The sequence below is a fragment of the Branchiostoma lanceolatum genome, chromosome 18 (assembly GCF_035083965.1).
Source record: "Branchiostoma lanceolatum isolate klBraLanc5 chromosome 18, klBraLanc5.hap2, whole genome shotgun sequence".
NCBI lineage: Eukaryota > Metazoa > Chordata > Leptocardii > Amphioxiformes > Branchiostomatidae > Branchiostoma > Branchiostoma lanceolatum.
This window is the reverse complement of record NC_089739.1, coordinates 9,472,172-9,493,731: the sequence shown is the minus strand read 5'-3', so window position 1 is coordinate 9,493,731 and position 21,560 is coordinate 9,472,172. Positions and strand designations below refer to the sequence as shown.

The following is a 21,560-nucleotide window of genomic DNA, read 5'->3' as shown; positions in this document are numbered from 1 at the left end:
ACAGGCACGAACGCCTTGAACACTAGGCTAAAAGGTCGCGACCAGTTAGACTGGTCAGTTTGGAGGCGCTTGAACCCCCACTGTTACAATTGGACAAGTCTATAAGATCCTGCGATATTAATGTTTTCTTAAAAGAGGATTTGTGAATAAAAACGCAGGCCAAGCTAAAAGAATATGTCTTTTTTTTAAATGTTTTGTTCAGCGACCCCTTCTGACTGACCGTCGTTCGTCGGCAGAAAAGCTGTTTTGTCTTTTTATTCACACAAATAACCTATTATAGTTGAGAATAGTTAAAGTAGGGAGAAGAGAACCTTGAATGTAAGTTGTTAATTTCCTTCGTCTGTGTCTCACTAACTTGTTTTGTCTGTCTATGATATGTGTCACATGATAGGCAAACCGCTTCAAGACATATTAGGGTCAGTTTGCGTATGTTCAGTTCCGCATGCGTTGCGTATTAACGTTTTGTTTGTTATAGGTAAAGTTTGAGGAGAAACAGTTATTATCACATTTGACCCACCGTTGTGCAGCCTAGTTATGGAGCCCAAAGACTAATTTGGCTGCAAACTTTACCTAAACCAAAAAAAATGTCACTTCGGAACTCATTCGGACTTAGATAGTGTGAACGGGGCTTTGGTTTTGTACTTTGGTTCAAGCTGCTTAAGACTTGATTGAATCGCGCTCCCTAGCGGCCCTCTGAATAATCGCACCTCTATGCGGAAAGGGACCGTTGCGACGCGGTTAAATTCGTCGTAGGACATCACACGGTTTTGATGCCATACCAGAATCAACAGCCGCCTAGGATCTTACATGGGGTCGTGTGGCGCAACGGCAGAGCGTTCGGCTCAGAACCAAAAGGTCCCGAGTTCGAATCCTGTCGTGTCACCGATCTTGTGCCCTAGGGAAAGGCACTTTACACGACTTTTCTCACTCCATCCAGGTATAAATGGGTACCTGACTTCGGTTGGGGAAGGTCGTATTGAGGTCACCTGGTGGCACCGAATGGCCGACCCTTGCGACAGTTCCACAAAATGCAAGTGTGGATAAAATGTGTATATGTTGTGTATTATGTGAAACCTGTAAGCCCTGCATCAATTCAGTGCTAGTAAGGCTGCCATTACGGGTAATTTTAATGTTTTTACGGGTAATTTCTGACCAATAAAAACCATTATCATTATCCTTAGGTTGCTATCGTACGACATATTGTAGCATACAAGCTGTTGGTTTCCAACTGTTTGTTTCCTTGCCGCATTGCATTACCGGTAAACCTCCTCATGGCGTAACACACCAGGTTTGTACTAAACAGTCGAAGTTGCATTTCCGGACAAATTCATTTGATCCAAGCACACCTTGAAGGACCCCTACTCCTTTCAGTAACTTGTGGTGGGTTCTTTTACGTGCCTGAGGCGTGGCTCTCCTCAAACTCGCGATCGGGACCTCCATTTAACGTCTTATCTGAGGAACGGCCTTAACTGAAGCTAGGTACTAGTACTCATTTTCGGTGTCAAAAGACAGGGTTGCTCACCATTAGACCAAGCATAAAACCATGTCAACTGTTATGATAGTGTGGTTTCTGTATTTTTCAGCAAACCTTAAGGCACGATTTGCCAATTATGTTCCTTTGTTCAAGGACTGGATTGGAGGTACATATAATTGTAATGTACACACAGGACAAACGTTTGAGATAATAATTGATTCAGAAATCAGCAATTGTTTAATAGAGGCTGTAACTTTTAAAAAAACATTGAATTTTATATTTACGTTTCTAGGAAAATGTAGAACGAAAGGTCAAGCAACTTTTCTTTTATTTAAACAAAGGGCTAAAATATACACGGGAGATTGGAAACCTGTTAGTAGTAATCTTTCAGATCAGGTAACAAAGTATACTCTGTGAACGGCACCACATGTCACTTTCACAACACCCCAACCCCCATCTGTGCTATTTTCTTCATTTGACATCCCCAGGCGAAACATAGTGTTTTTCAAGTAGCTAGTGGTAGTGCAATGCGAATTCGTTACGGATCGTGTATTTAGCCGAGCATTTAGAGTCACCTCTACTCTTCTTGCATGATAAGTGTGTTGGGTTGTTCTACGGTTGTGACGCTTGAGGCTTATGCCTGAAGCTCCCTCATACACGGGGCCGCCGGCTTTACGTCACCATCCGAAATGAAGAATGTAATCCTTGTCCGAGCTTGGGCCGACCCTGTGAAATTTCTTAATGATTTCGAGTCATGTTGCGGAGAGAATGTCGAAAGCATATATGTCACAGTGAGAGGAATTTGGTGTCAACGTTGAATAAGCTTTTTAATTTTGTACGGCGCAAATTTGATCAGATGTTAATAACGTACTGCTTTATTTAGTTTAGATACGAACCGGTAATCTCCAAGCAGATGTTGGGGGAGGCTAAAACTTTTACGTTTACCTCTCGTCCCGTTACTTTGACAAACCCTAGGAAAACATAACGTTTTAACCCTCCAGCAACTACTTGGAGATAAATGAACCATATGGTTTATTGAATGAATGAAAGACCTTGGCTAGGTACAGGTCGTCTAACTTAACACATGGAACATACAAGGACATAATACAACAATACAAGCTGTAAACATATAACGGGGGTTGCCCTACCTTAGGACGCGCCCTAACTTAGGACGGGTTTTTTAGTGATCTTGTTATGCATAAGTACGCCGTGTTTGTGTCCACTGATTATGCTCATAAGGAAGATAAATGAACCAAGTCCATGCACATAATTTTTATTTGCATTCAAAACATATGTGTACATATTCATTTCTTGTTTTGTCGAGAATAGTATTTTGACGATAATGATGGCAACGCTGAGTAGAGGGTCACTGCGTAGCTAGACGGCCCGACACCTAAATATACGACCTGTGCCAAGCAGATATACAACTATCATACACATAAGAAATATAACTTCATAAAACAAAAAAAAATTGGGTCTTTAAGTGTTTGTTGAGAAGAAAACCGACCAAAGAAAACAACGTAAACATCGCTGCCGTCTGGCAACGTTGTTTTCCCGCCATTTTTTGGGCCGCGATGGTGGCGGAACGATTCAACGCACAGTTTTGTTACGCGCTAACATGTGATTGGTACCGTCTATGAAAAGGAAACTGAATACAGATATGGCGAAGATATTTCCCAATAAGTAGACGGAGTATTGTTGATGTAAGCGGTGTCGTTTTTTCGTAATGATTTTGTAAGTCGGGTCGCATGCAACACGTACGTCGGGCCGCGCGCAAAGTGCGTAGTAGCCCATTTCCCGCCGAAACATGAGCTGGGATGCGCTAGATATAGCCATTCTCACATGACGTTAGAAGTGCACACAGTCAAAATTTTCCGGTCAAAAGAAAGCTATAATATAGCAGACTTCAAGGCTTATTTACATTTTCCTAACTTCATCACCAGCTTCCGAAGAGAGCAAAATTACCAAAGCGTACTAAGTTAGGCACACTATCTGGCGTAGCACTAAATCAGAAGGTACTTTCGTGTAAACGTCTCACAGCGTTTGCCGCTTGTAACTCGGAGCGTGAAGGGCCCATGAACAGTATGAATACATTTCTTGTCCATTTATGTTCTTTAGATGAGTGTGTTCAAAATTCATTCATTAAAACATGACCATTCTCTGGCAACCAGCAATGGAGCGCCGTGAGTTCGAGCGCGTAAAAAAACGTCCTATGTTTGGGCGACTCCCGTTAGTGTAGACAAAACGTGTTATTAAACTAAGCTAGTCCAGCAGAGTCGACTTCTTCTCGCTTCTTTGTACATGTGGTGTCGTACAACAAAGACCCCAAAGGTATGCATGATGCGCGTAATTTGTATTGTGCTGGGTTATCATGAACCAAAGGCGCCTCCTGTTGCTTTATTCTTATCTTAATATGCGGATCGATCTAAGGAAAAACATGACAGATGAATTGTGAAGTACGTATTTTCTTTATTTGAACCATTTCGTTCATTCATATATTAGATCTATATATGTGGTCATGATGGTTATTTCTATGTGCCATATTGTTTTATTGCTCGATCACTGGTGGTGGCCTGGTACCCTCAGGTGGTGGTGGCCGGGTACCCTCGGGAGGTGGTGGCCGGGTACCCTCGGGAGGCGGTGGCCTGGTACCCTCGGGACGTGGGGGACGTGTAAAGGCAAATCCGTCGATGATTGGTGGAGGCCGGGTGCCCTCGGGACGTGGAGGCCTTGTGCCCTCGGGAGGTGGAGGCCGGGTGCCCCCAGGAGGTGGAGGGTGGTGGTGGTCGAAGCCGACCGGGCCAGGCGGTCGGAACTGCCTTTTCCTGGGCGGCGGAGGTGGGGGACGAGTACCCTCGGGAGGTGGTGGCCGGGTGCCCTCGGGAGGTGGCGGCCGGGTGCCCTCGGGAGGTGGCGGCCGGGTTCCCTCGGGGGGTGGAGGCTTTGTGCCCTCGGGTGGTGGGGGCCGGGTGCCGTCGGGACGTGGGGGTCGTGTCAAGGCGAATCCGTCGATGATTGGGGGAGGTCGTGTGCCCTCGGGTCTAGGAGGCCGGGTCCCCTCGGGTGGAGGAGGTCTTGTGCCTTCGGGTGGCGGAGGTCTGGTGCCCTCGGGTGGTGGCGGTCGGGTGCCATCGGGACGTGGAGGCCGGGTCAAGGCGAATCCGTCGATGATTGGTGGAGGCCTCGTGCCCTCTGGAGGCGGAGGCCGTGTGCCCTCCGGTGGTGGCGGTCGGGTACCCCCAGGAGGCGGAGGGTGGAAGTGGTTGAAGCCGTCCGGGCCAGGCGGCCGGAACTGCCTTTTGACAGGACGGGCGACCACCTGTCGGGATAAAAGGATATCTTACTTTCTCTTAAAGATGGCAAACACACTATCAGATCCTTCTAGTCCCTGGAAAGTTTGTTTTGATTACAACAGCAGAATCCCATAAAAAGACATGGGGATAAGTGCCTGACTAAATTCTATGAACAGTTGTGCTAAGGAGGCATTACGATAGACAGAGAAGTCTAAATAGAGAGCATACTAGTAGTATTTAGTGCTACTCAACTACTTTCTAACGGCATTGTAATGCGTAGGCATAGTAAGTGCATACTGGGTATATGGATGACATCCTCTGGGAACTGCTAAACTGATGCGAGATGTGATATTCTGTCGTCTTTATTACTGAATCTGTCAGGATGGTTTTACAAGTGACTGAACTTATGAAAAATGGTATACCAAACAGTAAATTCTTCATTTTTGTTCTTCCACATTTTCTTGGAAGACTTTAAAAAAATACGCTCAGAGCTCGAAATGAATTTTGTGCAAATGACATTATCATTTTCCGATATGTTTTTGAAACTTACGGCAAAGATTTGCTCCTTTACCATACAGTATGGTCGACGCAAACTTTGTCGAAAATTAACGTTCGCGCTGATATACATTCATTTACCAGATCTCAGAGATGAAAAGCAACAAAATTATAAAGTTACGTCAAAAAGAAATATATGAAAAACTTACCGCCGATACGAGAACGGCGACTGTTATGGTCACGAGTAGCTTCATGTTGGGTCTGGATCACTGTGGTCCCGCTGGGCCCAGCTATTCGATACAAGGCGGCAGAAACGTTCTATACTTATATACTGGCCTGTACAAGGCTAACGGATGTTGGTGATGCAAGTGTCTGACGCAAGCTTACCAAAGTCCATGTGTCCGTGGCACACTGTACCATTTGCTAGGATAAATAAACAGCGGATCTAGCGCCATGCCGTACCTTTCACCGAGCGAAATAACGTAGCCCGTGACACACAGTACTATTCACTTCCACAGATAACGGAGCTAGATTCAGTTATCAACGCTATTTCTAGCTGTTCAATTAGATAAGGAAAAAGAAAGATAGAATTACAAATGCTGACGTCCCCTGAAAAATGCCGTGTTGTCCACCTGTTATTCTTACAGCATCTATCCCTAGCCTCCATATAGTAGTCTCTCTTTGCCTTTTGGGGGGCTTATGATACAGTTTTACTGATGACTTCTTTTTGTACTGGGTCATGCGTGCAGCCAGTCCGTATTAACCATTACTGGGCCATTATTAATGGTTACGGGCTGGCTGCACAAATGACCCAGTACAAAAAGAAGTCATCAGCAAAAGCCCAGAAAAAGGCCCAAAGATCCTGCTATGGAGGCTAATCTATCCCCCAAGTCAGGTGCTCAAACTCCATATAAAATCATGAAAAGCTATATGAAATATGTCTTTAAAAAACGAAGAGAAGAGTTTTTTGCATTTTTTTTTAAATTTGCTACCCGTGTCTTATATATTACAGCCTGCTCTCTGAATTAGATACTTATGATTTATGATCTTGAATTACTACTTCAATTTCTACTACTTATGATCTTAAATTTCAAAGTATAAATTTAGGTCAAAAACTATCCACGTGGATGGCAGTCAGCTCTTTGTGATGTGTTACACATTTAACATAGTCAAATGTATCGCATTGAACAAGATCTCGCATTGGAGAAGAAACGCGTCTAAAATCATTATTATTATTATTGGCCGAATACTCTCTCTTCGCAGCCAGGGGCTGAAGTGCGAGGAGCGCACATTGGCGGAGCTAGATCGCAAGGGTCTGTAGCGACTGCCGTTCAGGCGCGCAGGTGACCTCAATACGACAATTGCCCCATGTGTGGCCATAGGACTGTAGGTTTTGAACCACGCACACCGGGAAGGATAAGGACCCCTACTCTTTTCGATAAGTGCGGTGGGTTCTTTAACGTGCTCGAGGTGTGGCTCTCCTCAAACACGGGACCTCCATTTAACGTCCTAACCGAAGCTAGGTACTCATTTGCACCTGAGTGAAGTGAGGAAATTCGTGTAAAGTGCCTTTCCTAAGAACACAACGTCAACGGGACAAATCAGGGAACCCCGGATTCGAACTCAGTATCTCTGGGTTCTGGGGCCAAACACCCTGCCACTGCGCCACCGCGACGTCATGATCATAAAGTTCTAATCATAATCTAATGTTTCTGCCAAAATTGCCAGAAGCGTCCTTGAGACCCTTATCAGCTGATACGTGGATTCTACTCAAAATTTGAAGACCATGCTATTTCGTCATATAAAGCCCGGTATATATTTGATCAGCTGATAATGATACGGAAAACAGCTTTCTCAGATCTTTCACTTTTTCAAAGCGTACCTGTTACCGCTTAACGCCTGTCTACGTCACAGCTAGGTGGACTTTGGTAGCATTGCATCATAGGTTCGGGATTGGGGCATTGCACTATTTAGAAAGATTGTTGTGTGATCATTGTGCAGCAGTACCAATACTATGCAATTTTGTTATTCTATTGGGAAAGGTGTACATTTGTCAAAAATCGTCAAATATTTCCTTTTACACTTTTGTCTACTTTGTTAATAATTTCAAGCGTATTGAAGAAAAACATTGCACGGAAACAATCCATTCAAGCAGTCACTGCACTGTATTCATGCATCATATTACATGCACAAATGCAAAACGTTGATACAAATACGGACGGATATGGCATACATTCGCAAAAAAATAGAAACTTAAGCAACTGGATTAGTTTTGAAACAGTCAGACAGCATCCGCTGTCTTTCGTCAGTGGCTAAGGAAAAGACTGGATTAACCAGGTTTTATACCAAAACTCTGAATAGATAATTATGTTAATGAGGTTAAGACAATTGACGATGTCTTGACATAGTCTTCAATAATAGATTGAAGCGCATTATCCCAAGTGCCTGATAGTTCAACGCATAGACCTCATTTCCTGTTGAGGGTCTCCGTTCCATCATCAACATTTGTCATACATTATTATTTAATTATTTACAAAGTTATAACACACGTTTCTGATCCCCAAGGCATATGTAACGCTACCATGAACACAATATGAGCGCCCTATCATGGACAAGGTGTCTTGATGCCTCGTTAATAACGTTACTTTGACTAAACAAAACCTTTGCTAGTTTCCTGTATATCTGCTTACGAACGTTTATATGCCATATTTGTTTATTCTGACAGGTTTAAAGAGAGAGAGAGATGGATAGACAAAGATAGGTAGGTAGGTAGATATATAGATATATATAGAGATAGATAGATAGATAGATAGATAGATAGATAGATAGATAGATATAGATAGATATAGATATAGCTGGATAGCTATATGTAGATTATGTAGATGTAGATAGATAGATAGATAGATAGATACATAGATAGATAGATAGATAGATAGATAGATAGATAGATAGATAGATAGATAGATAGATAGATAGATAGATAGATAGATAGATAGATAGATAGATAGTAAAATTACAAGGGGTATACAAAATTTGGGAAAGGAATAATTTTGCTGTTAGCTGTACATACACATGTAGAGGGTCTACATCATTCCACAGAAGGCAGCGCTGTGCTATCCGTCTGAACACTGTCCTTACCTTCAGCATTCACCTTTACACCTCTCACATCTATCCGTTGAGCCGCTCTTTTCCTAACTTGATTAACCCCCTGTGTCATGCCAAAGAACAGGACAGCTACAAACGCAAGACCACTGTAAAACCAAAAGCCCCTAAAAACATAGTAGGCAGTATTATAGTAACTGTTGTATTCCATCTCTCTTTGTCTGCCAGCTACATAATCACCAAATCCGATAGTACTTAGCGTTACAAATGTGTAGTACAAGGATTCCACATACGACCAACCCTCGCAAACACTAAACACAGCAGCCGGTATGAAGACGAACAAAATGCTACCGAGCGCGAGAAGCAGTCCTCCGATGACTCTACGAACGGCGTCGGGGCCCAAGCGACGAACTCGCCGCATAGCAGCAACGGTCGCCCGCTCCTGGATTTCCCCCATCCCCTCGCCCAAGAGAGATAGGAACGCGATCGTCAGGGGAACGCCGAAGAAGCCGTAGACGACGCAGAACATCCTACCAGCTTCACTTGACGGAGAGATGTGTCCGTAGCCGATTGTCGTCAGAACGGTCATGCAGAAATGTAAAGTACCCGCCAAGGAACCCCAGTCAAGTGGGGAACTGTTCTCCCGTGTGCTCCGGGGGTCCAATCCGTGCTTCACAGCTCTTTCTGTGATGTTCATGACGCGACATACAAGCTGCCGTAGTTCTTTCTCTGTGAGCAAGATCCCTGGGATGTCTTCCTTCCTCAACGTTATGCTCGAGTTAGCCAGTGCTTGGAGTCGTTCTTTGACGGTTTTCTCGATCTTCAGGAGAGCAACCGAGGTGTTTGTGCCGTTTTGAAGTGATGGCTTGTCGGTGCAGTTGTCTCCGTGCCCTAACGCTGTGCAGACGAGGTGTTCTAAGGCCCTGCCCATTTCGTACACGTCGTTTCGCAGTTGTTCCTCCTCACCATACTCCAGCGACATGAAAATGCCCGCGCCAAGCATGTTATATGCAAAGAAAACAAGTACGAAGATCACTATTGCGCGTTTCCCCATGACGTTCAGTTCAACGTACTGTCTGCGATGTTGCGCTCAACATTCATATGTAAAACTATAAGATCACCAAATAACCTAATGGGGTTCTATTAAGAATAACCTAATTATATAGTTGCTATCATAAATATCAATTATTCATGGTGTTAAACAACCGGCGAAGAGAAAAGACTGGCCCCACCCAGGACAATTGTTCCCCATTTTCATCAAGCCAGCATTAGCAAGCCATTAAAGAGGACCATTGCGTGTATGCCGGTTAGGCCATGTTGATGTGATTATATGGATGACATCCGCGCGCGCATCAATTTTCGTCCATTTCCGGAAAAAATAAAAATAAAGTTTTCGGCCATACTAAAAATCGAAAAAGGAGCTACAAAATGAGAAAAAATGCTGTAGATTGTAAGATAATATTTTGGAAAACGGATAATAATGTCGTAGAATGCCAAAGCCAATTCTAAAGTCAATGAAGAAGTTTTGAAAGAACAAAAATGAAGAACCTATATTTCGGTATACCATACTCTGTGTGTTAAGTTTTGTTCATCCTCCCTGACCACGTAGATTTCATAATGAAGGCCATTTCTTTTTTTGGGGGGGAGGGGGGGCAGACGAAAATTGATTCGCGCGCGGATGTTATCCATATGATTAAATCAACATGGCCTAATTAAAAAAATCCTACAGTAAGTCACTTGCATGCATTCGTGATTATGATAATCCTTTAATACTCTCAATGTCACGAACCGGATAAACAGCTTACTTTTAAGCTTGATGACGTGTTAATCTAGTTGTAAACATGTAGAAAACAAGCGTCAAGCGTCTGACTGACAAGTGACACTGGGGCACGCAACATCTTCGCTGGCGTAGGTTTGGTTTCTTCTCTCAAAGCAAACTTTGCGTGTTGATGAAAGTTAGACATCCAGGTAGTAAGATACGCCAAAAATAATTACTCATGCAACTGGATAAAGTTTTGAAACAGTCATGTTTCAAAACTTTATCCAGTTGCTTGAGTAATTATTTTTGGCGTATCAAGCTTTGCGTGACCATTTTTCAGTGAGAACTTGAATTTATTCATTCATTGCATGGCAATACTAACAGTAAACTTCTAAGTCATAGTTATTGAAGAATCCTTCATATTTCAGTTCTAGGCCATATAACATTAAGACTGCATTTATTTGGAATATTTAAGTCAGAAATTGTTTGGTTTCTAATCAGAAAGAACGGAAATACACAATAGAATTACATAAATAAACTGGCATCAGTGCAAGACAATAGTTAGTACAAAAAAACGCACCAAGCTCGTCCCATAAAACACAATGAACCAAGAGTCTACAATTCTGACAATTGAAATGATATGATTCTTGAAATGTTGAATTACTACAATTTATGACGCAAGTTAAGCAGCAATGCAATATCCAAGCATTTTACATGCAGTGTTACGTGTAAATTGCTCTTTTCCAAACTTAAAAAGTGAAATTTGCATATCCATACAAACTTATCCATACAAACTTATCAAACTTATAACCACATCTTCATTGCCTTTAGTCTAGTTGAGCGCCATCTTGAATTCCTCCATGATGTCAGGGGTGACGTCATAGAACACCCGGCTGCGATCAAAGTTGTTCCTGACGAACACGAGGTCTGTGACGTCAACGCTGTACGTTTCCGGTTCCGGCCAACCCGCCCAGATGTGCAGGTGGTAGAGCGGAGACTGGCCGAGTAGCCAGCTCAGGTTGTCCCACGATCCACGCACCTACATTGACGCAAAAACAGGTTTACATATTCGTGAATAATTTCATCTGGTTGGGAAATCCCTGGATAACAAGGTTTTTTATTCACAACCAGGATCTATATACAATGGTATAATTGTAGAAGACCTTCAAGGCGAAAGTCTATATGTACTTTTGTTGTGTCATAAAGTTATGCTATATATCTTATTATGGAGGCAACCGTCTTGTTACTTTGGGTTCACGGTGCAAAAATACGTTCTAAGTTCAAGATCTGACTTCAGTTCAACGAAAAATGTTGACGTAGTGTGACGTACATGTCTGGCATCCACGCTGAGCACCACGATCTGCGTCAGGTTTGCGCACATCCGGGCAATCTCCTCAACCTGGGAGCGAGAGTATCCATCCGCCATGTTGTCCGGTTTCATCCCGATAACTGTTGTTTAGAAGAGCAAGCAAAAATAAATCCTTGAATCACATATTCATTCGGTGAATCAGTGAACTAAAATTGGGACTTCACTCGCTATTTTATATGTAACCCTATCCGTCTCTATGATATCACTGTCAATTCGTTCTTTTAATATTTATTTATATAATGAACATCACAGACTAACATACACTTGACTTGCCCAAATGCCGTTGATCCTGAACAACCTAGATAATAGACATAGACCGTATGTTTTTAAAAGTTATTCTTTTCTAGTGTATTTCGCAGAAATAGTACATAAAGAGAACGAAATAGAGCACAAGATTCAAAAGCTTTTATTACAATTGAGATATTTTCAAACCAACAGAAGATAGATTTAGCTCACCAAAGGAAACGTGCGGGTACATGTCTAAGATCGGGTCGATGAAAGTCTCCTTGGTGAAGAGTCCCGGTATTTCAGCCTTCAGCATCACCGGCTGCCTTAAGGCACTGCCTTTGCTCTGGAGAATCTGTGGCAATCGAGAACAAATCCCATACAATGTTGCTATCTCTTTATCTTTGAGAATCTTTAACGTACTCGAGCGAGGCACCTCCTCGAACACGGGACCCCCATTTTATGTCCCTTCCGACACACGGGTACAGCTCCAACCGATATGTCCTGTCCCAGGACTTGAACCGGGGTCTCCCAGTTACCAACTATTTGGAACCAGAAGCTCAACTGTGACACTGCTACGTATACCAGTTGAGCTACAAGGACATCCCTGGGCGGACCTATGGGATAGAAATATAGACTAGGCTAGACTAGACTAGACTAGACTAGACTAGACTAGACTAGACTAGACTAGAACAGAACATCATGGCATACCTGAAGGGATGGAACGAGAGCCTCCACACTGTGAAACTCCAGCATGATGCCGAAATACGGAGTTAACCCAAGCCAGTCCTCCAGTGTGTAGACGTCACTTCCGTTTCCGACCTTGTGTTCCGACATGATGGGAACGTTGTCCTCCCGGATGTTGACGTCAGCCTCCACCATCATCACGGGACGGCCTGTAGAGGAGACATTTTACATTTAACATCCTTTCAATATCTATATGTAATTTATATCAGCCCCACAGTTTCGGCTTTGGCTAAAGAGTCATGTACGACAACACTGTTGCATTTAAGTTCGCGTAGTTTTTATTTCGCGCTAAGGCGAAAATGGAGTGTTCGCGGTGGTTTTAAGTTTGCGGGAGCGCTCTAGTTACATACTGCTACAGTGCTGGACAAAAATGTTCGCGGTGGTTTTAATTTCGCGCAGTGAAACGGTCGCCGCGAAAACCGTGAACATAAAGCCATCGCGAACATTTCTGCATTTACACTACAGTACCAGTCTCTGCCAAATTGGGCAAAATCTGTAAGCTGACTCAGGTCGGGTGTAAAGTTCTTTTCTCCGGATCAGTTTTTCTTCTAGTTCTGAGCTGCGCTCCAGTGTAGCTTCTCTTGATTTTACAAGGCAAATAGTAAGGACAACCTCAAGCTAACCGTACACACTCACTCCACAAGCCTGGAGGATTGTGGTGTGAAAGATGTCGGTTAGCTTGAAGAATGAATCCACTCTACTTTTTTCTCTACATTTTACATATACGTGTATAATCAGAAGGCAAAGGCAATGATTTCGCATAGTTAGATAATGAATATTAAGAAGCAATAGACACACGACTTTAAAGCTGTTGCAGCTTTTAAGGAGTCCCTACCTGACTTGTCCGTGGAAAAAAATACAGTTTACCAAATAGACGTAATAATATACCAAAGGATCTAGCAGACCAGAGAAGTACAATTTCCAACCTACAGAGGTTGGTTGAGCTCAACGTCATTGAAAACGGAACTGTCCTTGGTGCTGAAAACAACATTCGTCACTGTAAGTCTGTTTTATACCATGCTAAGCCGGTCATGAACGTTTCCAAACTGCGGAGGTTGGTTGGATACTGTGTTCCTATGGTCGGCTAACTCCTCGCACATTATATCGTCTATTTGTTCATTTTCAACTACTTTCCACCAACCTATGGCGTCCAGTACATGCTAGCTTTTTAAGTCAATATGTTTTATTCAGATGTCCTCTATGTGACACTAATGGAGATCTGAATAAAACAAACAAACAAAATATCTACAGCATAGCAGCTTACCATGCATGGCTTGTTGGCCGTACGCTGGGATGCTGTTGACACCGTGAGCCCACCTAATATCAAGTCCGTCGCGTCCATAGATCTTGTAGGTCGACTGGAAAAAGTTGACCAAACCCCCTCCCGTCCCTGCGCCATCTCTCAATTGATCGGTTACATCTTTAGGGCCATCATAAATCAGTTTTCCCCAGCCGAACTCGCTCCGAATGACAGGAGAGATTGTTTTGGGCGACGCCACTGTTAACCCATAGGAATCGGACTGACCGAGCAACCATTTTACGGCAGGTAGTGACGTTTCAATTACGTCATCTCTAAGGGTGAAGCTGATTGGTTCGCGTAGCATGTCACGTGCTAGCGCATGCGCATCTTCGGCTAACTTCTCGGGGAACCCAGTTGCCGGGGTAACGTTGAGGAAGGAAATGGCTGAGCTAACGCCTGGCGGGAAGAAGTTATAGATGGTGGGGTAGACCAGGTGGGGATCGAGGGGTTTGGTTTGGCTGCCCGGTGTTCCAAGCGGACGACAAGTCACGATGATAGGGAAGTCGATGTGTGAGACATGGCTCTTGATGATATTCATCACCTGAGGAATTAAAGTAAACACATGACAATTGATGAGTTATGGACATGACACCAATGTTGAACTTTTAAACAGACACACAATGTATTTTTTTTCACTCTCTGTTAGCGTAGATGCGAATACAGTGCACTAGTGGCAGAATCAAACAAACAGCTAACATGCGCACTGCATACGTATATACGTACATTGTACCATCAAATAAATTCCAGCTGAGCCACATCTTTATATATTTACCTTTACTATATATATATATTTTATCCTCTGTATTGCTTTTATTACTATTTATCATGTTGTATTCAATAGCCTTTGTATTGTATGTTCTGTCTTGTATGTGTGTGGTGCAAACACCACCATTGACTTGACTTGATTGGACCCTTTGTGCATTTTGATACTGTTGCAATTCAAATAAAGAAAAAGAAAGAAAGACAGAAAGAAAGAAAGAAAAAGAAAGAAAAGAAAGAATTGTCATGCTTAACAAAAAAAGTATAAGTGTCGGACAAAAGGACAGAACACATGCGCAATCGCAAAGGAAGCTGGTAATCTGACGAATAACCCACCGGTACTACTGCGTCTGCGCTCCAGAAGTCCAGCTTCGGCACTACGTCATGCTCGGCCGCCATGATTGTTTCGAACCACTCTTCGAATGTGACGTCACTGTCATTGACGGGAGGACGCGCCATGATTGGCTCGTTGGTTTGACTCTCAGTCCCGTGACCACGGAGGATGATGTCTGCTTCCACTATGTTGGATTTAGCTGCGTGAAGAAATAGTTGCATCGCCATTAAACATCTATTCATGGTGCCCCAACGACCCAAAAAGAGGTCAAGGGATAGGTGAGGTGAGAGTCTTTTAGGTGTCACCTGTTTCTTGTGTTTTTAATAACTATGAAATTAAAAAAAGGACAAGGTTTTTGTTATTTGTTGAAGAAATAAATTCAATAATGAGAATCCTTCTTACAGAGAATGGCTTCTTGCAGTGCTGCTCTGCTATTGGTCCTTCCTGACCACGTGAGTAGGAGGCCATCCCGTCGTGCAACGGGAAAAAAGAACAAGGGGTTGAGGCCGGTGACGTTGACTTTGATGGCTTCCTTCAAGTCTTCTCTTTGCTGTAAAAAATGTTAGGTTAACTTATTGGTCAATCAAAAATTACTTTGCCCCTGAGAAGAATGCTCAGCCTTTCCTATAGCTAATCACTACATTTTGAAATAAATATCTAAGGTCTTCTTAAATTCGTAGCTAACAATATCTATTAGCGTGACAAATTCAGCTACCACGATGATTTTTTTTCCAGAAGTAACATAGCTTGTAAAGAATTCAAAGAAAGCTTTCACTACATAAAAAAAGGTCTGGTTTTATGCCTAGATCAAAAAAGTTTTTCAAAATGGACGTAAAATGGGCCTTTGATTAACCAGGATGCTGTTTTACATAATGTATACATAACGTTATATGGTTGTTACCTGTCTTGGGAGGTCGTAATATATCCGTGACGGAGAGACGGCTTTACGGAGGCGGACGAGGTCGTACATTCTGTGTGCGTCGCCTAGGGACGTCCACAACGACAGGGTATATCTGCAAAATATGAATCTTCCAAATAAGGCCTAAAAACTCGCTCCTGTGGTCTAAACGCTATGACGTCTACGACACTCCAAGATACATTTCTGCCGTTTGTAAGCTCATGATCAACTAACGGAATCATATTTCCCGTTCTGTGAGTGTTTTTGCATAGTCGGATTATTTTGGTTTCTAAGAATTAAGAAATTACAATGTAGTTGAACGTGAACTATACACTGGTGCAATATCTTTGTCTTTCTAGATTAGCCAAACTGGTACAATTTTTATGAAAGGAGCCATAAAGCACCGCCAAAGCCCCAAGCCCCTATGTGCGACTCAGACTTAAGCTGTTATCATATAACAACATTTGGATGAACCCAGTGTTAAGTCTTGGTTAAGTTAAAGAGGTTTAAAATCAAATTCAAACCTTCTTGAGTAAATCGATGAAGGTTAGACATCAAGGTTATAAGATACGCAAGGTTACTCAAGAAACTGGATAAGATTTGGAAACTGATGAAAGACAGCGAATACTGTCTTAGACGACTAGCTCTTTCCAAACCTTATCCAGTTGCTTGAGTGACAGTTACCTTGTGAACCCTACGTTATCTTTAATTCATTTACCTGTCGGACTGGCCCAGCAGCCATTGTAGGTTTTCCAGTGACTGTCCAACCAAGGAGGTCCTGACGGGGAACGTCACAGGCTGACGTAGGTCCTTAGTAACGGCGTGCATCTCCTCAACCATCGCCCGTGTGTACCCCTCGTTGTCTTGATCGTGGAAGAATCCTGATAGGGAAAATTGAATCCTTGATTGTTTGTTTGTTTGTTTGAATCTTTGTTTATTCATGAGAAGCTCAAATCGGCATGCAGACCGCTTTTCATTGAGGTCATGAGGGAAGATGTAATATAACAGTGATACACAATAACATCATTTAATCCTTATAGATCTATCAACATACTATATCATTACATATACATGGTAAAACATAATGTGGGGCGAAAGCTGGTTCATGGTCCGTGTCCGTTCATGTTGATACGTCAATTGTAAGTAAAAATACACACGCGCACAGTCCATTTTTTCAGCGAAGTTTCGGCTGCTTTCAATAAGGTGCGCATGTAATGAACTCTGCTATTACATGCCAAAACGCATGGTGGCGCTGTCGTCCTAAGCGTGACTGAGTCCATATGTATTGAAATTGTGCTGGAACAACCATGCACTCTTCGTGCAATTTAGCAAGCAAGCGCATGTTTACTTGTGCGTTTTTTTACCTGTAAGTTTTGAAATAGGTACATTTCAGGGAGTTGAATATTTGCATTGGAGAATTGGGCAGCATTAAACGATTGACATAGGCTGAGCTGAGTACTGTCAAAAGTGTAATAAGATTGAATTAGAATTTTATTATTGTAATAGGGAAGGTGTGTGTGTGACTTATCTTGCATTGTAAATTGCATTAGCTGCCTAATAAACGTTTCTATCTCTCTGAAATTGCACACCTATTCAACATTTTCCAATGCCTGCTATAGTTTCTCGCTGTCCGCCCTTCGGCTAACCCCTTTCCTTTCTAAAACAGGCACTAGAGTACAGAAATTTTATGCATTGCCTTACCGGTGTTCCAGCCGAGAGACAGCGTGCAGTTCGGGAAGAGCTGATTCACGGTAGAGAGGAACTCTGCCGCAGGGACAGGTTCTTCACTTTCCTGCGCGAAATTCGGACCCGGCATGATGTCAGCGTTAAGCCACAGGGGACGCTTGATGTGGTGTTCATGGCTCTGTAACAGTCTGAGGAAGAACAGTATGGTGGCATGGTCGTCTTGTGGTTAAGCTGGCGTCACAATTCATGCGAGCGTCGGCCGACTTTGTAGATCGCCCGAAGCTCGCCGAATTTCAAAATCGCCCGAGCGTCGACCGTATTTTCCAATGAAAATCTCGGTCGACGTCCGTCGAACTCTAAAAACTAAAAATCCCCCATGAGATGGTACCATCTCATGGACATGGACGAAGTTAGTATCGACTAACCTGGTAAAAGGCCAATATTTGGATCAACTTTTATTTCTAAAAATTTCCCCGAAGCCCGCGTAATCGACAGGACGTCGGCCGCACTTCGCCCGAAAATGCACATTCAAAGCTCGCCAACACGTCGGCCGAGCCGAATTTCTTATTTGTGACGGAGGCTTTAGGGTAGCTGACTGAGAATCTAAAGGTTCTGGGTTCGAATACCTAGCATGAAAATGCCGTGCTCTTGGGAACTTGAGGCACTTCACACCAATTTTCATCATTGTACTCAGTTAAAAACAAGTACATATCTTCAGTTAGGGGCGTCAACTCGGATGGGTCATAACGCAGGAGGAACCACATCATCATCATCATCATCATCATCAACAACAACATCATCATCATCATCATCAACATCATCATCGTCATTCTGACCTTATCATATCATCTTTCGCCGAACCAAGCAACCGCTTTATCTATAGCTTTGTGTCGTATGACCTTCTTAACCTTACTACGTTTATCTAATCTTACCTTAAGGTAGGGGCTACCGCATCCAGTGACTTAAAGTCCAGCTTAATTCCTTTGTCGGTCTTCAGCACAGCTTCCAGCCATTCTGCTACTGTGACGTCACTATCCACTAGGGGTGGGTGAGCGGCGACCGGAACGTCGGACTGCGCAGGCGTGCCGTGTCCGCGGAGGATTACGTCAACCTCAAGCATCAGTGAGTCGCCTGAGAAGTACAAAAACGTGCTTTTTGGAAGACTATATAATGATAATAACATTATAGCGAGACCTGCACAAGTGATCATCTCAACATAAAGGCCACCTGGCAAATGTTTTGGTGGTCCCTTACATAATTTTTCCCATTGACACAAGCATTAAGAATCCTGTCTAAAGTGACTCTAGATCTATGTCCACATAGACCAGATTTTATCGGTCCACTGAATCGTATTTTTTGGGCAGTTTTGACCCACCCACGAATTCAGTAAAGGTGTTCATCGCACAAAATGGTAATAATTACAGATTGAGTATCATTTGAAGGACAGTAGACAGACTTTCGTGTGATATAAATTACAACGCGAATAATAAAAACAACAACCGAGAAATCATCGAGGGAACTTCCGGCGCTCTTTTCTCACGGCTCACTCACATGCGTGAACAGCCCTGCTATTCGATTCACGAATCACATATTACACGATAACAACATATGGGGTACTATTGTAAAGGGTTGACCCTAAGTTGCGTTGCGCAGTAGATTACAAAACATTTGACTACCCTTATAGTCCCTACTTAAGATCTTGAAAACCTTTCTTTTCCTTGAATTTTTTTGCCCAATCTGGAGACTTTTTTGGTTAGAAGGTCTTAGTTTTTCCCATTTTGGTTAAAATTTGTTTAGTTTGCCATTTTAGTTGGCGTAAGGATAGATGTGAGTTGTTGGGTCTTGCGGAGGGATATATATCAGAAATCTGGGGTCAAAAGTAGGGTTTCCTTCAAACTAGCAGCTTTCATCGGAGTTTGACCTGTACAACCCTCTGTTTTCTTTGCATGGTTATCAACTAAACCCTTGTGACTTTCCAGTGTAGAAGAATTTTTAAGATTAAAGTTTGGTTTGTACTTTTATTAAGCCTTGTTTCAGTGTATCTTAACATGCTTTCCTATGGGCATCCATACCTTTGCGGTCAGCCCTAAACAAGCTTCCCAGTAATATATATCATAATGCATGATTCATTAAGCAACAGTGGAGATATGGTGGACCGAAGTTAAGTTTCGAACTGTTTGCGTCTGGTCTATAGGTGTAGATATTGAACAGTGATCACTAAAAACTACCAATCCAATTAACTGAAATGTATGCATTCTACATTTTACATTGCTTTATTTAAGGGATATTCCGTATTTGCATAGCAACATACCGGCCACTGCTTCAACTAATAACTCCTTGCTGTTTACCGCATGAGACCACGTGACTTCCATGGCGTCATGGTTCTCGATACCGTAGTAGACCACAGGACTTACATCCGGGGTATAAGTAACTGCAAAAAAAGAAAAACAAAAAAGAATAGAAAATAGATGTATTGCTTTTTTATTCACAAACATCAAACATACAAAAAGAACAAGACAAGTGGCATCGGACTCAAGTTATATACTACGTATATTCTCACCGCCATTTGTACATCATGAAAAATTAAAATTTGACAAGACAATCAAATATTTGGAAAATAAAGATTACAGTAAGTCTATGCGTAAGCCCACTGAATTCCCTGCCCAACGGAAAATCAAAGAGGGTCACATATAACTAATGTATTGCTTCACAATTAGGTGACATTTGCATGGTCTGTTAAGACTATCTATCAATCTGTTAAGACTATCTGTCTATCTGTTAAGACAATGGTCGATTCGCTACGTATCTGATTTAAAATCAAATCAGCGGACAAAGTTCGTTTTTCTATGACCTAAATTTGAAATATCTCAATGAAACCTGGCCATTGAATGTTTACAAAGTAACGAAGGAATGACCTTACGTTCAACACCATGTATGTCCGCCATTGTGGTACCTGAATGCTTACTTGTCACTTGTACTATTAGTTGAAACGCCCTGTTAGTGTTAAGGTCACATGTCAGACACTGACGTCTGCATACACATGTAATTAATCTCCTACGTCTGTTACCCTTACATAAAGCACTGGTATAAGTGGTTACTGATTACCATGTTAAGTAAGCAACCCACGGCAAACACATTCCGCTGTTAGTAGATGCTAATCGCTGAATGGTTAATGTTTGCCCAATGGCTAAATAAAGGTTTAAATGACAGAAAAGAACTGAATTGTTCAGGCACCATAAAACGTTGTAGAATTGAAATCTGCTTACTGATGGGGATCCCATCTTATGGTATTGAACTTAAACCTTTAGATTGACTCGTACTTAAACCGTTTAGATTCAAAACACTGTGTCCCCGTTTATGAATCAGTTACATACATGGTGCAAATAGTCTACATGTGGAGGCGTGCTAGGGTAAACTTGGAAAGACACTCCACTATATCTTGCCCGTGAATACCTGGGTGTGCTGCACAAGAGATCCTTCAACCCCAGTGTTTTTCTTCAACCAAAGTGGCTGATTTATGTAACTCGACGGATTGATGTTAATAGATGTACATCTTTACGACCTCACCTTTTGCGATTGGTACCTCTGTCGGCATGGCGTCAGGTAGAACAACGGGTGCCGCCGGTAGCAGGAACAGCGGGACAATCGCTGCCAAACCGACGACCAAGAAAATGAAAGATAGAACTCCGACCCAGAAGAAGTCGTTCCTCCTTTTCTTGATCCTTTCGACCTTGAAGCCATCCTTGTCGTACTCCATGATGGTAGAACTTCAATCAGAAGATGACTGAGGTTGTACGGACCTTTAACCTCAGGGTCAGCACCCGTACGGTGGCTACACGCTGTTTGCTTTATGTGGCATTTGGGAGCCTGGTAAATAATCAATTTGTTACTTTGTATGGGGATATGTACATACATGTCATCGTCATATGGGACTTTGCTCTTACGGTTATTGACCTATGACCATCTTAGCTCTTGCGCTCTCGGGCATTTTTAAAAATGCGTTTTATTTTATGTACAAATTGACAGGTTTGACTCTTCAAGATTTAACTAATTAATAAGCGACATTGTGATTGCTCCCTCATTTGCCAAAATTAATCTAGTTTTGCCTACATAATGCTG

At 42.6% G+C, this 21,560-nt stretch overlaps 3 protein-coding genes across 4 annotated transcripts; all 3 read right to left on the bottom strand.

The window, feature by feature from the left end:
- Nucleotides 1-3,930: 3,930 nt before the first annotated feature.
- Nucleotides 3,931-5,606, bottom strand: LOC136424429 (proline-rich protein 2-like). Its single transcript, XM_066413029.1, has 2 exons — nt 5,472-5,606; nt 3,931-4,793 (listed from the first exon to the last, which is right to left on the bottom strand). The coding sequence occupies exons 1-2, from the start codon at nt 5,514-5,516 to the stop codon at nt 4,023-4,025; spliced, it is 816 nt and encodes a 271-aa protein (XP_066269126.1). The 5' UTR covers nt 5,517-5,606; the 3' UTR covers nt 3,931-4,022.
- A 2,575-nt stretch (nt 5,607-8,181) lies between these two features.
- Nucleotides 8,182-9,561, bottom strand: LOC136424427 (potassium channel subfamily K member 16-like). Its single transcript, XM_066413027.1, has one exon. The coding sequence runs from the start codon at nt 9,416-9,418 to the stop codon at nt 8,351-8,353; it is 1,068 nt and encodes a 355-aa protein (XP_066269124.1). The 5' UTR covers nt 9,419-9,561; the 3' UTR covers nt 8,182-8,350.
- Nucleotides 9,562-10,114: 553 nt separating this feature from the next.
- LOC136424301 (protein FAM151A-like) lies at nt 10,115-21,260 on the bottom strand. Of its 2 annotated transcripts, none has more exons than XM_066412849.1 (13): nt 21,009-21,260; nt 19,753-19,872; nt 18,374-18,572; nt 17,457-17,629; nt 16,474-16,636; nt 15,759-15,870; nt 15,260-15,407; nt 14,860-15,056; nt 13,729-14,305; nt 12,429-12,613; nt 11,949-12,072; nt 11,454-11,572; nt 10,115-11,162 (listed from the first exon to the last, which is right to left on the bottom strand). In XM_066412849.1, the coding sequence occupies exons 1-13, from the start codon at nt 21,196-21,198 to the stop codon at nt 10,956-10,958; spliced, it is 2,514 nt and encodes an 837-aa protein (XP_066268946.1). In that variant the 5' UTR covers nt 21,199-21,260; the 3' UTR covers nt 10,115-10,955. The 2 variants fall into 2 exon arrangements, with proteins under 2 accessions (XP_066268946.1, XP_066268948.1); XM_066412851.1 differs by lacking the exon at nt 21,009-21,260 and adding an exon at nt 20,362-20,401.
- Nucleotides 21,261-21,560: the final 300 nt, after the last annotated feature.

Excerpts from the sequence above, each read along its gene's own strand:
- LOC136424301 (XM_066412849.1), bottom strand. The coding sequence starts at position 21,198 with ATGGAGTACGACAAGGATGGCTTCAAGGTCGAAAGGATCAAGAAAAGG. Across the intron at positions 15,871-16,473 it reads CTGCTGGGCCAGTCCGACAG|ATATACCCTGTCGTTGTGGA; the intron begins GTAAATGAATTA and ends CATATTTTGCAG. Across the intron at positions 14,306-14,859 it reads GCGCAGACGCAGTAGTACCG|GTGATGAATATCATCAAGAG; the intron begins GTGGGTTATTCG and ends TTAATTCCTCAG.
- LOC136424427 (XM_066413027.1), bottom strand. The coding sequence starts at position 9,418 with ATGGGGAAACGCGCAATAGTGATCTTCGTACTTGTTTTCTTTGCATAT.
- LOC136424429 (XM_066413029.1), bottom strand. The coding sequence starts at position 5,516 with ATGAAGCTACTCGTGACCATAACAGTCGCCGTTCTCGTATCGGCG. Across the intron at positions 4,794-5,471 it reads TCGCCGTTCTCGTATCGGCG|GTGGTCGCCCGTCCTGTCAA; the intron begins GTAAGTTTTTCA and ends TTATCCCGACAG.